Raw genomic sequence first — 18,673 nt, 5'->3', positions numbered from 1 at the left:
AACCATTGTGGGAAGTAGTATAGAGGTTCCTCAAAAAACTAAAAACAGAAATACCATTTGACCCAGGAATTCCACTCCTAGGAATTTACCCAACGAACAATTTCTCAGATTCAAAAAGATATACACACCCCTATGTTTATTGCAGCACTATTTGCAATAGCTAAGATATGGAAGCAACCTAAATGTCCATCAGTAGATGAATGGATAAAGAAGATATGGTGCATATACACAATGGAATACTACTCAGCCATAAAAAAGAAACAAATTCTGCAATTTGAAACAACATGGATAGAGCTGGAGGATATTATGCTCAGTGAAATAAGCCAGGCGGAGAAAGACAAATGCCAAATGATTTCCCTCATTTGTGGAGTATAACAAGGAAGCAAAAATGAAGGTAAAAAACAGCAGCAGACTCACAGACTCCAAGAAGGGACTAGGGGTTACCAAATGGGAGGGGCGGGAGAGGGCGGGTGGGGAGAGAGGGAGAAGGGGATTAAGGGGTATTATGATTGGCACACATGGTATGGGGGGGTCAGGGAGAAGACAGTGTAGCAAAGAAGGCAAATAGTGACTCTGTGGCATCTTACTACACTGATGGTGAGTGACTGCAATGAGGAATGGGGGGACATGATAACAGGGGTGAATGTAGTAACCACATTGTTTTTCATATGAAAACTTCATAAGAGTGTGTATCAATAATACTGTAATAAAAATAAATAAATAAATAAAAATAACAGCCTAAAACCAACCTATTAGCCAAGGGTATACAACATTTGTCTGGGGATTTCAGCTGTTTGGTAGCATTTCTGGTTTATTTCCTGATTGCCAAAGACCAACCAATTCCAAAAAGGTGATATTACAAATAACCCAATTCCATATTGATGCATAGCTATTATTCTTTAAAAAAAAGAAAAAAGAAAAACCTGATAGCTCACAGTTCCAGAAATAACAAATGCCCAATAGATACTTGGCTTAATTGGTTATGTATAAACTTAAAAAACTGTTTTAACTTTCATGAAGCTTATGGTCAAATATTTAAAGGAATAGAGCACTTAAAACACTTTATAACATACAGGAAGAGAGAGAAATAATCCTTAGTAATGACTACTTTGGAGAATCACATTCTAGTATTACCAAGAAATATAAATTCACCAGATTTACTTATAATCATAATTTTCAATATAAATTTATACTTTTCAATATAAACCAGTACTCTGCATATTAAACAAACAAAAAAAACATATAGTACTTGTTTTCTTCTGGTGCTAGCCTAAGAGCTAGTATTTTCATTTTCAATGTTCATGTTAAGTTTTCCCTGAAATCTTAAAGACAATTGAGAATCTGTTCCAATATAACTCTAAGCATTTAAGGTAGTGTTCATGCTAGCAGGCACAACTGAGTCTGATTTCAAAAGCAGTACTAATTATTAAAGTCTTAACACAGTCACTGCTAAATTAGCAATGAAAGACTCCTTAAAGCAAAAGGCACTTTAGTTTATCTCTGGAATCCAAGCATTACGGTAACAGCAACCCATTCTCAATAATGTATACAATCAAGAGCAAGAGCTCTAGAATCAGAATGCCCAGGTTTAAATTCTAACAAACTAACTTTCTGGCCAGGTAATCCCAGACAAATTGCTTGTCTCTCTTAATCTCATTTACCTCATCTATAAAGTAGGGACAATAGTATTAGTTACTTCATAGAGCTGGAATGACTAAAGTGAGATACTGCATGTAAAGAATTTGGCAAAGTGCTTAGTAAACATTCAATGAGCATTATCACATGTCAATCACATTATTACTCATGGCTTTCTATTAAAGCAACCTACTTTTTTTTTGGCTTCCTAAACCAAGGATCTCAAAAAGAACTATTAATGGTAATAAAAAAAAAAGAGTACCAAAATTACCATTTTGTACCAATGTTACTAATATCTTCACCTGCCCCACCACCACCACCACCTCTCTGGCTAAATTTAGGGCATGCCTCTTCAACTGCAGGCCTATAAATTCATTTAAATAATACCACAATCTACAATACAAGTTTCTAGAAAGAAAGCTTCTCCTTGGTCAGAAATGTTCCCTTTACTATTAAACTGATTTGAAAGGACAATCAAAATAACAACTCCAGATTATGTAAACAAGGTAACACATTAAGGTTTTACATTTGTGCCATCATTGGCCATGGTACCCTGGAGACAAAAGGAGAACTTGTTTGGCAGAATTAGTTTAAAAAAACAAAACAAAACACATCATTGCCTCAATCTGATCAAACCAAAATGCTTCTAAGAAAACTACTCAATACAAAAATATGAGTCAACCATTACAAAATTTAACTTGCACACCCTTTGAAATAAAGTGGGAAGGGGGGTTGTAAACTAAGAATCCAAATCTACAAAGGTATATCTTTATAACCAGTACCAGACCAAGTATATATTGAAATAATTTACTAAATGTCCACTATTGTCCTGAATGTTAATGCATTTTTTAAAAACTAGAATAAAAATTCCCCTAATAATAAATAGAATAGAATAAATACTCCTTTATCAATTTAACAGTAGGAAACTTCTGGGAAAACAAATTGTTCTCCTTTAACTGTCAGTTTTTCACACTCTTCTATTCACACAGGTCTTTATAGAAATATAGATTTATATATTACATTCAACCAATTTCAAAGACAACTTATATAACCATGGAAGGTTTGTACAATCCAAGACAGCAGCGAAGATTGCAACCTATACTTTAAAACCAATGAACCATGAAAATACTTTTAACCTTGAAGTAAAGATTTCAGAATATGCAAGATTCCCTTTCCCCTCTTACTATCCAAAAAAAATCTGTTAGAAAATGATGCTAAACATGCCAACAAATTCATTTCTCATGGTGATTATGTTCTTATTAGAACAATTTCTGGGAAATCAGGTTGGTCCTGTCAGTACCAGAAAGTACTCTTGTCACACCCACGTGCTCTGTCCCTCCATTCTCCACTACAGGGTGGAGCATCAGAAGAGACACCAGTCTCACAGACAGCCCATCTCCATTTGTCTCACAATTCCATGAATCTTATTAAAAAATATGGAACTGAAGCACGAGCATCAACACAACCATGTTTCACAGCCTTCTGTATACACAAAGCCCACACAAAAGTAGAGGTCTCCCAAACTCAGAATCTGCTGCTGACACTCACAAAAACGCTGCTTCTCCAGCCTTACTGTTTCACCCAAACAGTATTTCACACCTGCAACTCAAGATCAAAAAAAGGGGCAGACAGCACAGGGTACAAGTAATGATTTTCAGTTGATATACATCAGTGAAACAAGACTTAACTTCATTTTTGAAATGCAATTCCCAATCAACCATAATTTGATTTGTGAATCTCCAGTTACCTTGAAGTATTTTTCCTAGTACCTGTGCTATACAGTCACCTCACAATAAGCATTCTACAAGCTCCTACAACAAGAGAGCATCTAATTCTTGTATGAAGATTTTAGTATTTTCACAACTCTGGAAAGGTCTGGTTGAGAAAGGAATGAAACAATGAAAATAAGGTTCTGGTTTTCAGTCTCACACATTAAGCTCTCTTCTACATTAACATGGATAATCTAGGAATTGGCTAAATTCTAATAACCTAATTTTTAGATGTGACAAAGAGATTAAACTCCCTTAGGAATGCAGAAATTGAAGTTGCCATCTAGTAGTAAGAGGCAGCTACTCTTTGGTTTTAATCACCATACAACTAAATAATGAAAAATAATATGCAACTACTATTAATTATCCTCTCTTTGCTAATTTTTACCAAGGAAAAGTTTTATATGAGGATATAAATTAAGTGATACTTATGACTTTTTTTCCTCTTTCCAAATCTTCTATTTCAACATGAAACCTTGGCACTATGCTAAATTTTCACCAAGTGTACCAAAATATTTTAATGAAAATCACCCTTATTTTGTTTTTGAGTAAAATATCACAATTCTACAGAAGGACTGCATAGATATTAACATTTATTTAGTAACACTTGATCTAGAATTAAAAAAGAAACTATTGGCTTCATCATAGTAAGTAAAAACAAATGGCTGAAATATCCGAATAAATATATGATTTAAACTTGGGATGAACACTTAACAAAATGGGCAAAAATATACTTGTTAGAAAATCACTTTTAATTTCTGCTGGAGCATTCACAACGCAAGTGAAGGATGCCATTATAATTACAATAATAATAATTATTATTAATATTACCATTATTTTAAATACAAGGTTTACCTAAGAATGACCATTATTTATGAAAAACAAGTTTTAAGCATATGCCAACGATTAGATTAAAGGCTATAAAAAATATCTAAAAATTGGGAGACAAGATGGCGGCGTGAGTAGAGCAGCGGAAATCTTCTCCCAAAACCAAATATATTTATGAAAATATAACAAAGACAACTCTTCCTAGAATAGGAACCAGAGGACACAGGACAACATCCAGACCACATCCACACCTGCGAGAACCCAGCGCCTCACAAAGGGGGTAAGATACAAGCCCCAGCCCCACGGGACCTGAGCGCCCCTCCCCCCATCTACCTGTGGGAGGAGAGGAGTCAGGGCGGGGAGGGAGAGGGAGCCCAGGACTGCTGAACACCCAGCCCCAGCCATCCGGAACAGAGCGCAGACACAGTGCATGCACGGGGCCCTGGATACTAGGGAAACAGGGCAGCAAGACCTGTGGGCGGGTCCCTGAGGCCGGCGCCCGAGGACAAAGAAGAATGAGCGGCTTTTTTTTTTAATTATTAATTTAATTTTTTTTGGCGAGTGCTTTTTGGAAGTCTTAAAGGGACAGGGACCCCAAAACTGGACGGAAGCATCCCAGGTCACTTAGTCCACAGGCGGGGAATCTGGGGATCTCTGGGCACTCTAACCCCCTGGGCAGCAGGGAGCACGGAGGCCCCTCACGGGGATAAATAGCCTCCCGGTTGCCCCCCATCCAACGTGGCTCCACCATTTTGAAGCAGCAGCCTGAGCCAGGCCATGCCCATAGCAACAGCAGAGATAAACCCCATAGCAGCCGGGCAGGAATCAGAAGCCCTGTCTGCACCCAGCTGCCCAGCACAAGCCACTAGAGGTCGGTGTTCTCCCAGGAGAGGAAGGCCACAAACCAACAAGAACGGAAGTTCTTCCAGCCGTCACTCGTCCCAGCTGTGCAAACTATTTCTATCACCATGAAAAGGCAAACTTACAGGCAAACCAAGATCACAGAGACAACACCAGAGGAGGAGACAGACCTAACCAGTCTTCCTGAAAAAGAATTCAAATTAAAAACCATAAACATGCTCATGGAGATGCAGAGAAATATGCAAGAGCTAAGGGATGAAGTCTGGAGGGATATTACAGATGCCAGGAAGGAGATTACAGAAGTCAAACAAACTCTGGATTTATAAGCAGAATGGATAAGATGCAAGAGGCCATTGATGGAATAGAAACCAGAAAACAGGAACGTATAGAAGCTGACACAGAGAGAGATAAAAGGATCTCCAGGAATGAAACAATATTAAGAGAACTGTGTGACCAATCCAAAAGGAACTATATCCGTATTATAGGAGTACCAGAAGAAGAAGAGAGAGAAAAAGGGATAGAAAGTGTCTTTGAAGAAATAATTGCTGGAAACTTCCCCAAACTGAGGGAGGAAATAATCGAACAGACCATGGAAATACACAGAACTCCCAACAGAAAGGACCCAAGGAGGACAACACCAAGACACATAATAATTAAAATGGCAAGGATCAAGGACAAGGAAAGAGTTTTAAAGGCAGCTAGAGAGAAAAAGGTCACCTATAAAGGAAAACCCATCAGGCTATCATCAGACTTCTTGACAGAAACCTTACAGGCCAGAAGAGAATGGCATGATATATTTAATGCAATGAAACAAAAGGGCCTTGAACCAAGGATACTGCATCCAGCATGATTACCATTTAAATATGATGTAGGGATTAAACAATTCAAAGACAAGCAAAAATTGAGGGAATTTGCCTCCCACAAACCACCTCTACAGGGCATCTTACAGGGACTGCTCCAGATGGGAGCACTCCTAAAAAGAGCACAGAACAAAACACACAACATATGAAGAATGTAGGAGGAGGAATAAGAAGGGAGGTAGAAAAGAATCTCCAGACTGTGTATAACAGCTCAATAAGCGAGCTAAGTTAGGCAGTAAGAAACTAAAGAGGCTAACCTTGAACTTTTGGTAACCACGAATTTAAAGCCTGCAATGGCAATAAGGACATATCTTTCAATAGTCACCCTAAATGTAAATGGACTTAATGCACCAATCAAAACACACAGAGTAATAGAATGGATAAAAAAGAAAGACCCATCTATATGCTGCTTACAAGAAACTCACCTCAAACCCAAAGATAAGCATAGACTAAAAGTCAGGGGATGGAAAACCTATTACAGGCAAACAACAGAGAGAAGAAAGCAGGGGTTGCAGTACTAATATCAGACAAAATAGATTTCAAAACAAAGAAAGTAACAAGAGATAAAGAAGGACACTACATAATGATAAAGGGCTCAGTCCAACAAGAGGATATAACCATTATAAATATATATGCACCCAACACAGGAGCACCAGCTTATGTGAAACAAATACTAACAGAACTAAAGGGGGAAACAGACTGCAATGCATTCATTTTAGGAGACTTCAACATGCCACTCACCCCCAAAGGACAGATCGACCGGGCAGAAAATAAGTAAGGACACAGAGGCACTGAACAACACACTAGAACAGATGGACCTAATAGACATCTATAGAACTCTACATCCAAAAGCAACAGGATACACATTCTTCTCAACTGCACATGGAACATTCTCCAGAATAGACCACATACTAGCCCACAAAAAGAGCCTCAGTAAATTCCAAAATACTGAAATTCTACCAACCAACTTTACAGACCACAAAGGTATAAAAGTAGAAATAAATTCTACAAAGAAAACAAAAAGGCTCACAAACACGTGAAGGCTTAACAACATGCTCCTAAATAATCAATGAATCAACGAACAAATTACAATAGAGATCAAGGAATATATGGAAACAAATGACAACAACAACACAAAGCCCCAACTTCTGTGGGACATAGCAAAAGCAGTCTTAAGAGGAAAGTATATAGCCATCCAGGCACACTTGAAGAAGAACAATCCCAAATGAACAGTCTAACACCACAATTATCAAAACTGGAAAAAGAAGAACAAATGAAGCCTTAAGTCAACAGAAGGAGGGACATAATAAAGATCAGAGAAGAAATAAACAAAATTGAGAAGAATAAAACAATAGAAAAAAATCAATGAAACCAAGAGCTGGTTCTTTGAGAAAATAAACAATAGATAAGCCTCTAGCCAAACTTATTAAGATAAAAAGAGAATCAACACAAATCAACAGAATCGGAAATGAGAATGGAAAAATCATGACAGACTCCACAGAAATACAAAGAATTATTAAAGACTACTATGAAAACCTATATGCCAACAAGCTGGAAAAACTAGAAGAAATGGACATCTTCCTAGAAAAATACAACCTTCCAAGACTGACCAAGGAAGAAATACAAAAAAGTTAAACAAACTAATTACGAGCAAAGAAATTGAAACGGTAATCAAAAAACTACCCAAGAAAAAAAAACCCTGGGCCAGATGGATTTACCTCGGAATTTTATCAGACATACAGAGAAGATATAATACCCATTCTCCTTAAAGTTTTCCAAAAAATAGAAGAGGAGGGAATACTTCCAAACTCATTCTATGAAGCCAACATCACTCTAATACCAAAAACAGGAAAAGACCCCACCAAAAAAGAAAATTACAGACCAATATCCCTGATGAACGTAGATGCAAAAATACTCAATAAAATATTAGCAAACCGAATTAAAAAATATATCAAAAGGATCATACACGATGACCAAGTGGAATTCATCCCAGGGATGCAAGGATGGTACAACATTCGAAAATCCATCAACATCATCCACCACATAAACAAAAAGAAACACAAAAACTACATGATCATCTCCATAGATGCTGAAAAAGCATTTGACAAAATTCAACATCCATTCATGATAAAAACTCTCAGCAAAAAGGGTATAGAGGGCAAGTACCTCAACATAATAAAGGCCATCTATGATAAACCCACAGCCAACATTATACTGAACAGCGAGAAGCTGAAAGCTTTTCCTCTGCGATCGGGAACAGGACAGGGATGCCCACTCTCCCCACTGTTATTCAACATAGTACTGGAGATCCTAGCCACAGCAATTAGACAAAACAAAGAAATACAAGGCATCCAGATTGGTAAAGAAGAAGTCAAACTGTCACTATTTGCAGATGACATGATATTGTACATAAAAAACCCTAAAGACTCCACTCCAAAACTACTAGAACTAATATCGGAATTCAGCAAAGTTGCATGATACAAAATTAACACAGAGAAATCTGTGGCTTTCCTATACACTAACAATGAGCCAATAGAAAGAGAAATCAGGAAAACAATTCCATTCACAATTGCATCAAAAAGAATAAAATACCTAGGAATAAACCTAACCAAAGAAGTGAAAGAACTATACCCTGAAAACTACAAGTCACTCTTAAGAGAAATTAAAGGGGATACTAACAAATATAAACTCATCTCATGCTCGTGGCTAGGAAGAATTAATATCGTCAAAATGGTCATCCTGCCCAAAGCAATAAACAGATTTGATGCAATCCCTATCAAATTACCAGCAACATTCTTCAACCAACTGGAACAAATAGTTTAAAAATTCATATGGAAACACCAAAGACCCCAAATAGCCAAAGCAATCCTGAGAAGGAAGAATAAAGTTGGGGGGATCTCACTCCCCAACTTCAAGCTCTACTACAAAGCCACAGTAATCAAGACAATTTGGTACTGGCACAAGAACAGAGCCATAGACCAGTGGAACAGAATAGGGATTCCAGATATTAACCCAAACATATATGGTCAATTAATATATGATAAAGGAGCCATGGACATACAATGGGGAAATGACAGTCTCTTCAACAGTTGGTGTTGGCAAAACTGGACAACTACATGTAAGAGAATGAAACTGGATCATTGTCTAACCCCATACTGAAAAGTAAATTTGAAATAGATCAACGACCTGAATGGAAGTCATGAAACCATTAAACTCTTGGAAAAAAACATACGCAAAAATCTCTTGGACATAAACATGAGTGACTTCTTCATGAACATATCTCCCCGGGCAAGGGAAACAAAAGCAAAAATGAACAAGTGGGACTATATCAAGCTGAAAAGCTTTTGTACAGCATAGGACACCATCAATAGAACAAAAGGGCATCCTACAGTATGGGAGAATATATTCATAAATGACAGATCCGATAAAGGCTTGACATCCAAAATATATAAAGAGCCCACATACCTCAACAAAGAGCAAATAATCCAATTAAAAAATGGGCAGAGGAGCTGAACACACAGTTCTCCAAATAAGAAATTCAGATGGCCAACAGACACATGAAAAGATGCTCCACATTGCTAGTCATCAGAAAAATGAAAATTAAAACCACAATGAGGTATCACCTCACACCAGTAAGGATGGCTACCATCCAAAAGACAAACAACAAATGTTGGGAAGGTTGTGGAGAAAGGGGAACCCTCCTACACTGCTGGTGGGAATGTAAATTAGTTCAACCATTGTGGAAAGCAGTATGGAGGTTCATCAAAATGCTCAAAATAGACTTACCATTTGACCCAGGAATTCCACTCCTAGGAATTTACCCTAAGAATGCAGCACTCAAGTTTGAAAAAGACACATGCACCCCTATGTTTATCACAGAACTATTTACAATATCCAAGAATTGGAAGCAACCTAAGTGTCCATCAGTAGATGAATGGATAAAGAAGATGTGGTACATATACACAGTGGAATATTACTCAGCCATAAGAAGAAAACAAATCCTACCATTTGCAACAACATGGATGGAGCTAGAGGGTATTATGCTCAGTGAAATAAGCCAAGTGGAGTAAGAGAAATACCAAATGATTTCACTCATCTGTGGAGTATAAGAGCAAAGGAAAAAACGGTAGGACCAAAACAGCAGCAGAATCAGAGAACCCAAGAATGGAATAACAGGTACCAAAGGGAAAGGGACTGGGGAGGATGTGTGGGTAAGGAGGGATAAGAGGGGGGAAGAAGAAAGGGGGCATTAAGATTAGCATGCATAATGGGGGGTGGGAGAAAGGGGAGTGCTATACAACACAGAAAAGACAAGTAGTGATTCTACAGCATTTTGCTATGCTGATGGACAGTGACTGTAAAGGGGTTTCTGGGGGAAACCTGGTATAGGGGAGAGCCTAGTAAACATAATATTTTTCATGTAATTGTACATTAATGATAAATGAAAAAAAAAAGCAGTTCCTGTGTGGTGATCTCCAATAAGTTCTTCACAATGGTATAAAGGGCATATCAAAGTGTGGGCAAAGGGTTTGTTTGTATTTATACAGAGGATCAAAGCATAATTTGGCTACCCAGAAAACGAATTAAGATACGATATGAAGAAGAACTTCCAACATCAACATTCTCTGGAAGAGTCATTCCAGAAGATGATCATCAAAAAACTTCAACAAAGATCCTGGCTCTGTTGCAGTTGTAGCTGCATTCATCCCACCGGTTCCTGGACTTGCCATTGGAATGAAGGAGATATCTAAGGTGGCCTGTGCATACAGTAAAACAACAAATTTGACTGGATCTATACTGTCAGAACTCAACCAAGAATTAGGAGAAGTGCAAGTTGCAGCGCTCCAATATCTTGTGACTATAGACTATCTACTGTTAAAAGAACATATGGGATGTGAACAGTTCCCAGGAATGTGTTGTTTTAATGTCTGATTTTTCTCAAACTATTCAAATTCAGTTAGACAATATCATATCATTGATAAGTTTTCACAAATGCCTAGGGTGCCTAACTGGTTTTTTTGGTTTCACTGGAGATGGCTGGTAATTGTAGGTCTGCTTTGGTTATGTAGCTGTATTCCTATTATGTTAATGTGTGTACGCAATTTAATTAGTAGTTTAAAACCTATACATGCTTATGTTACTCTACAAAAAGAGATGTCAAATAAATAATCAATCTTCCCATGTTTTCTTCCGTCTGCTACTTCTATAGCTTTTCTTCTTCCTTCCTAATTACAACCCTTAAGTAGAATTCATTCCTCATATCGAAATTACCGAGTATCATAATTCTTCCAAGTGTAAAGATACCTCAAGACAAATGCTGGGCATAGAAGCCACAGGGCATAAATCTGCAAAGAAGTAAAAAGCTAACCTTTTCAAACAATATTGCTTCTCTCTCACTTATCAACTTTACATTTCCCTGTATGGCCCCGGAAGATGACTGGTTAGCCAGAGACGGGTAAGATTCCTCAAGGGAGGAACAACCTAAGACAGGCACAGTCGCAGGGGGGCCATCAGGTGAGAAATTGGCGATCAACAGAGGTGAGGCTCAGAACTTCATACCCCGTTTTGAGAGAAATCTTCTGCATCCGTGGGTGTTTTGTTGCCCTTGTCTAGCTTGGATTAATACTTAGTCTATAGGCACACACCTGATCATCTACATTTGCCCTCTTACAGCACTAAACTATGTTTTCTACCTTTATCTTGCATCTACCTACCACTTCAGCATTTTATTTTTAAAAAATAATAATAATAATAAGGGAGAAATATGGGATTCCCATATAAATCAAGTATAAAAATCAAATGAATATTCATATTTGAACTGATTGTTTATAGTTCATGATGCGTGATCAAAACCGAAAGTTTCTGTGATGACTGCCCTTGCACTGTGTAAGAACTTTTTCACTATGTAAGAATTTGTTCACCATGTAAGAACTTGTTCGTTATGTTTCAGAAGATTGGAGACTGTTGAGAGTTGGGCTTGGGGTTGATTAATGATTGTGCATTGAGTCCCCTATACAGAATTTTATTGTTGTTAACAACCATTTGATCAATAAATATGAGAGATGCCCTCTCAAAAATATATATATATATATATATCTCTGAAAATTTTAAGTCACAGTTTAGTCCAAAAAAGATTTTCATTGTTTTCAAATAAATTACCATGGAACTACTGTAACTAGGTTTCAAATGTGAGGCTTTTAAATCTATACATGAAAAATTATTTTCTTTTTTTGGACTTCAATGTTAAGTATTTAAATAAAAACCCTTAGTTTACTACTCCCCAAACTAAATCCAACATTTTTAGGTGTAGAAAAATTAGAAATTGTGCAATTAATAGACTAAGTTCAAAAGCTTTGCCAGAAACCAACTGCTGTCTATTGAATTTCAAGGAAGCCTATTTATTGTACATTAAATTTTTAAAAAGAACTCATCTACCCTCTCATTTCAGCACTTTCTCAACTTTACCATTACAATCAACAATATAACTGAGCAGTCAAGTCTTCCAGACCAATAACATCAGAATTTATTTTTAACTCCTGACTCCTTCCTAAATATTCCCCTTCAATCCGATCCAAAGTCCTGCCAGTTCTTCATTCACACTGTCTCTCAAATCTGTTTTTATACCATTTTCACATTTTGCTTTACTTTCCTTGATTCACAACATACCCTTACTATCTCCCTAAAAGGGCTCTAATGCCTCTACTCTAATCAGTCCATCAACTTGGCTGCCCAAATTATCTTCAAATATCTTGAGCACCTACAGCAAATTCCAATCTCTCTTGAATCTCAACCTCTTACAGGCCTTTTCTGCCCTCCATCAGCTAACGTTAACACATTTCTCAAGTCCCATCTCTTATTTTCCTATTTGGTCCCTCTGAATTCAGATTTACCAATTTGCTGATAAATACAAAATCACTTATCTGTCATACAAAACCACCATGTCTATGCCTCTGTCCATTCTTTCCATTTGGAATCCTTAACGTTTGTCTATCAATTCAACTTAGTGCCTCCTTTAATACCTTTCTTAAAATTAAAACACACCTCTGCAGGAAGTCTTCCCTCTCCAACCCTTCTACCTTGCCCCTTTACTGTGTGAACAAAGCATTCTATTTGTATTCATAATCTTGCAGTCATCATGCTATTGTTTCATATTTTGTCCCATAACCTGTCTCTAAAACTAAATGATAAGCTTTTGAGGTTAAGGACCATAACTTTTCAGGTATCTCTTCTAACAGGGGTCCTTTAGAACATAAAACTCTTAAGAAACACTTAACTACTCCTTTCTTCTAAATGTCCTTAAATCCTCTTCTAAAATGTCCTTAAAATCAAGGTTGTCATAAACACTTAAGTAGCATTGAAGTCCAACTCTTTAAATGTTAAGTTGACCTATATAGTGATAAAAAATTAAACATTTTACCCTACACACTTTACAAAAGTTACTCTATTCTCAGTCAATACCCACTACCGAGAATTAAGGAGTCATCTTCAAAGAAAATCCTGAAAACAAAATGAGAAGTCCAAAATTTTAATATAAGCTATTATATTTTGCTCTCTGAAACAGATCTAACAAATTACCTAAAATTGATTTTGAGTGGTATTAAACTGTATTGCCAAGATGAAAACATACAAACACTCCAGTACCACAAGAACCTCTTAAGTAGCTATTATAAGATTTGCTTCATCATAGCTGAAAATTACCCAGAATTTTAAAATATTCCTTCCACATGACCCCACGATGTGTTTAGAAAGCTTGGCTCTTCCCTGAAAGATGCATTAGTTTCTTTCTTCACATAACCCTGCATTCTGCACTAGCTCATAACCAAAAAAAAAAATTTTTATTTCAAAAATAATCTCTCATTCAGCTATCACCTTAAGCTACCCATTTCAAGCAAGTTCCAAAAGCCAACATCAACTGAAATACTGAGTTCGATTAGAAGTGATCAATCATTTTATGTTGCTAGAGAATATAATTAATTTCACGTAACAGCTATGGTTTTTGTTTTGTTTTGTTTTGTTTTTTGGTAAACTCAGTTCTTCAGATCTCTACTTCTAGGCAAGGAAGTAGTTTTTATTTGCTCTCATCATTCCCCTTTCTCCATATCTAAGGAAACAATGTAGCTATTTTTGTCAAATTCTGGCAGAATGTTTAAATAAACTGTCATTACCACATAAACACATCCACAAATAGATACAATAGAATATTGGATACTTAGTATATACACCAAACCCCTCAAGAAGCCAAACTTGTCAGCACACATCTGGAACAAGAGTCAGTCAAGCAATAACCTTAAACGCAGCTCAAACACCCCTATTACATCGAGGATCACAGACATCTGCAAAACTTTTGACAGAAAGGCCTAAATCCATATTCTTACTACTAAATACAGTTTCGTCTAAATGTGACAAGACTAGTGCAAGAGTATTTTTAAAAGTCTAAAACGGGCCCCAGAACTCTGGATCATTTAACAAGTACTGAATGCAATGGCACTCCAAAATTGAACTTAAATGAGGAGTCAGTGACAATTAACATTCAAGTAAGTATTTGGCAACATGACACTACAAACCTCAATCAAAACTTGGACCTACTTTCAAGTTACCTTTTGATCAAACGTAAAACTACATAGTGTTAGACTGGTAATGTCTGAACAGGAAGGTTAAGAAGTAACATATTAAACCACTTATCCCATGTAAAACAACGCATGTGGAGGTACCACTGCCACTGGGTATCTATCAGCCCCCACAGCCCCTTCTAAAGGGAGTAAATCAATGCTCGCTTCCAAACGCAAATGCTTGTTATTAAGCAAGTTCTCTAGATTGCGAACAAATACTTTGTATAGTCACACAGGCAAGAAACAAATGTTAGGAGACTGTGACATTTAGTCTCTCTATTAAGCATACGAAACTATGATAACCTGAGACTTGAGCTAACTAAAATTACCCCTTATTCCAAAAGATACTCTGCAAATGTACACAAAGGTTTATGAATCAAGTCCTGTCCTCTTTATTCAAAAGGATGAGCAAGTAAACAATTCCATCACTACTTTAACATAGAAATACTCAAGCACTCAATAAAGCTAACTAACAACAGCAGGAAAAATGTAAGAAAAGAAGTTTCTAATCAAATCATCCAAATAAAAAAGCATATTCTCTTAATTCAAGGTTAATGAGACCGGGAGAGGGGGTGTGGGAGAAGAGGCCACTGCCTCATTGACTATAAACAGGTTTTTTGCCCTTTTCCATTACCTCTGATTGTTGTAGCAGTAAGTCTAATATTTTATTCTATTAAATAAGGTTTTTATTTTAAGGGTGAGGTGGAGAGGGGGTGTAAAATAAAATCAATACTCACTGCTAACTTTCATGCTGCCAAAAGCTGAAGGCTGCTGCACTGGCTTGCAGCTCTCCGCAAAGGAGGTGGTTCTGGGCCGCCCTGACATGGTCACTCTCTTTCCGAATCACCTTCTTTTCCTTCCTTCCTCCTTTTCTTCCTTTTGTTTTATGTTGGGGTGCTAGGTTAATGATAAATGCAGCATTAAGTTCTTCCACAAGAAAAAGACTTCGTCCTCTTGGCTTTCCACCCCTTTTTTGTATAGCTATAAAAAAAAAACGATCGATGTATTTCTCCTTCAAGACAGATCGTTAGGGATATTTAACATATAGATGATTTGGGTCTGGGGAAAAAACACAATTCTTTCCCCTCCCTTTCCTTAGAGAAATCCTTAAAAAAAAAAAATCACGTGAAACGGGGGCAAATACTTGATTGAAAATAAGTACTTGGAATATTATATTTTCCTCGGGGATTTTTTTTCCGAGTCAATGAAGAAGGGAAGCGGCGGAAGGATCACGAGTCTCACGCTTGAAAAGAAGGGGGGATGGGGAGAAGGGAGGGAGAGGGAGGGGGTGGCTCGGAGATGCGACGGGAAACGCTGCGGCTCCGGCCGCGGCGGGATTCGGCGGGCTGACGGCTGGGGCCACAGAACTGAGGGCGGCGGAGTCGCAAATCGGTCAGCGGCGGCTGGTGGCGGCGGCTCCTCTCCTCATTGCGCCAGGAGCAGCTGCAGGCGGCGGCTGGATCCAGCGGCCATGGCGGCGGCGGCGGCGGAGGCAGCTCCCTTCAGACCCCAGGCAGCGGCTCCTCGACTGCTCCCCATACGCCGGGGACATGGGAACCCGGCAACCGCTTCCGTCCCTCGGGGCCCCCCTCCCCCGTCCACGGCACCAGCGCGGCCGTCCTCCCACCCCTCGCCTCTGCTCGGTGCCCTCTCAGGAAGTGTCCGCGCTTTGCCCCCAGTCCGGAGCCCTGTCAGCGGCTGCGGGGCCGGCTCCTCCTCGCTTCCTTCCTTCCTTCCTTTGTCACTCGGCCCGGGCGGCGGCAGCGGCGGCGGCGGCGGCACAAGCCCGCATTCGCCCGGGTCGGGGGCTGCTCTGTGTGAAGAGCGTCGTCTGCGCAGCCGCCTAGCTCTTCCCCCTCCTCCTCCCCCGTCCTCCTCCTTCCTCCCCCGCCCAGCCTCACACAGCCCAGCGCCCCGCCGCCCTCGTAACAGGCGTCTGGGAATCGCCGGCCGAGCCCCGCGCCCGCCCGCTTCGGCTGGGGAGCCGAAGGCCGAGTAGAGCCAATCACGGAGGTAATTTGTTTTCGACTCCTCCCGGAAAAAGCCGATTGACCTGAGGAACCAATTAGAAAATGTCACTGGAAATCCACGCCCCAGGAGCGGAAAATGTCGAAGATAGCCGAGCGAGGTGGGTTCGCCTGATTCCGTGGCCGGCGAGAGGAGAAATTCGACAATGGCAGCAGCGGCCAATCAGTCTCCGGCCCTCACGAAAAAGCTGGAGGAGTTAAGGAAGGTGAAACCCGGAGTCTCTGGTGAAATCGCACGGCTGGCTGCTGCAACCGCTTTGTAATTGGCCAGAAACTCCTCTGGGAGTGTACCTCCCTCGGTGATTGGTGAAGGGAAGAGGGCTTCCGAGGACAGTCTGGCCACTCAGAACGTCTCCTCCCTCGCCGAGGTGGGGAGAAGAAGAGAGCGAAGGGAGGCCGTCTATAAAGCGATTTCTCATTGGCCTGAAGCTTTGGAGCTTGAGTGGGGGCCAAAGGGAAAGGGAATGAGGCCGAAACCCGTAGCGGTAGCCAATCGGCACTCACTGCCGTCCAATCGCAAGACCTAGCTGCAGTGTGATTGGCTTGCGGCCTGCGGCGTCCCGGGAGCCGGGAGAAGCCCGACTGGGTCGTGGCTGACGCTCGGACGACCTGGGTTGTAGCTGCTTACAGCTAATGTACAAACCACAGCTAGGGAGTACGGGACTTCCGCGCGGCCGGTCCGAAACTTCTGCGGTCAGCGGGGCTAGGGTCAGACCGTTCAAGCGAACAGAGGGCTTAGGGACTCCCCCCACCCACCAGAGGCTCTGGCAGCACGGCTAATTCTGCGAGCCCGAGGTTCCCCTCCTCCCCGGGGTAGTGCGTCCGGAGTGCCGGCGTCTTCCCCGAAAGGGCCAGACGTATTCAGGGCATCTCCCCTCCTGGGTCGAGTAGCTAGACGCTAAAGTGGGAACAAAGCTGCCAGAGAGGCAGCGCCTCTGGGTGGACGCGCCCCGCCCAGCTGCGGGGGCCATCGATAGAGTGAAGCCGCCTGCGCCTAGTGAGCGCGGCCTGGCCCGGCCTTCTGGAAACGCCCCTGAGAAATGAGCTCATGTTGGATGCGCGCGCTCCTTGGGCGCCACTGCCCCGTGCAAGGCGAGCTCCAAGAGCAGGTGAAGGGAAATGCCGTCAGGCCGGATATCCTGAATCCTCTGAGGAAACCGAGTAAGAATAGCCCTTAGGAGCTTTCGGTCCTTTGGAACTAGGGTGATCTGTAAGAATATTATTTAAGTAGATTTCACTTATAGACAAGTGTTCATTCTACAGAGAACCAGTTACTTTGGTTTGCTGAGGACAGTGAGGTATGGCAGCGTCAGGATAGCAGAAAAAGTGTAGTAAACAGTTAGCGTTCTGATTGTAATTCCGTAGCGCCTTGTAATTTCCATCTGCAGTCATCGCTTTCTGTTCAAATACTAACTAAATATCCATAGTTGATCAGATTACCTAGCTATTGCTTCAAAAAACTGATGAGGGGCTTGGGACAGAACAAAGTAAGCTTTGATGGAAGGTAGGAAAGGTTTTGATAGGGTTTGCAGACTCAAATGTCTACAGGAGCCAAAAGAGTAAAGCAAATGGGTAAAACTGGCCTGGTGTAAGACAATGGGGAATAATAAGGAACGTTGCGAATTGGAGGGTCCGTGCTGTAACTGAAGGGAGCAGCTGTTCAGCTCTAGCAGATTGTTTACCTCAGGAATGTGGGTCCAGTGTTAAAAGATAATCTATGTTTTTTCCCCCAAGAGAAACCGAGAAGCTGGATTTTTGCATGAAAGCTCTCAATTTTTAAATGTTGGCAAGAATATTCTAAAACCCTGCGGACCAAACTCAAAACATCTTGGGGTAGATGTGACCAGCATGCAATCAGTTTGTAGTCTCAAACCTGAGCAAGGTTTTATAAGCCAAAAGCAGTAGAGACTCTTGTTCTGTGCAATTAAGAGAACATGAGGTCTCTGGATGTCATAGAGGTGGGTAAAGAATGAAAAGCAAACTCAGTGCATAGCAACTTTGTCAGACCAATGTTGTCTCTCCATGGCTGTTATGAAAGACCTTTGCCTCAAGTCCCTAAAATGCTGTTAGGCAAAGCTGCCTTT

General features: G+C 40.2%; 1 protein-coding gene across 7 annotated transcripts in view; it reads right to left on the bottom strand.

Annotated features, from left to right (window-relative positions):
- The window catches only part of GSK3B (glycogen synthase kinase 3 beta), a 255,961-nt gene extending 239,563 nt beyond the window's left edge, over positions 1-16,398 (bottom strand). Inside the window, exon 1 of one of the 7 annotated variants that reach the window (XM_073231586.1) lies at positions 15,300-16,398. In XM_073231586.1, the coding sequence (XP_073087687.1) occupies positions 15,300-15,387 (88 nt within the window). In that variant the 5' untranslated portion in view covers positions 15,388-16,398. The remainder of the gene's footprint in view (positions 1-15,299) is intronic. The other 6 variants (XM_073231585.1, XM_037013045.2, XM_037013046.2 and 3 more) reach the window with 6 other exon arrangements.
- Between the last annotated feature and the right edge of the window lie 2,275 nt (positions 16,399-18,673).

This window comes from Manis javanica, chromosome 3 (genome assembly GCF_040802235.1).
Source record: "Manis javanica isolate MJ-LG chromosome 3, MJ_LKY, whole genome shotgun sequence".
NCBI lineage: Eukaryota > Metazoa > Chordata > Mammalia > Pholidota > Manidae > Manis > Manis javanica.
Note: the sequence above shows the minus strand (reverse complement) of the source record. Positions and strands in the feature narration are given on the sequence as shown.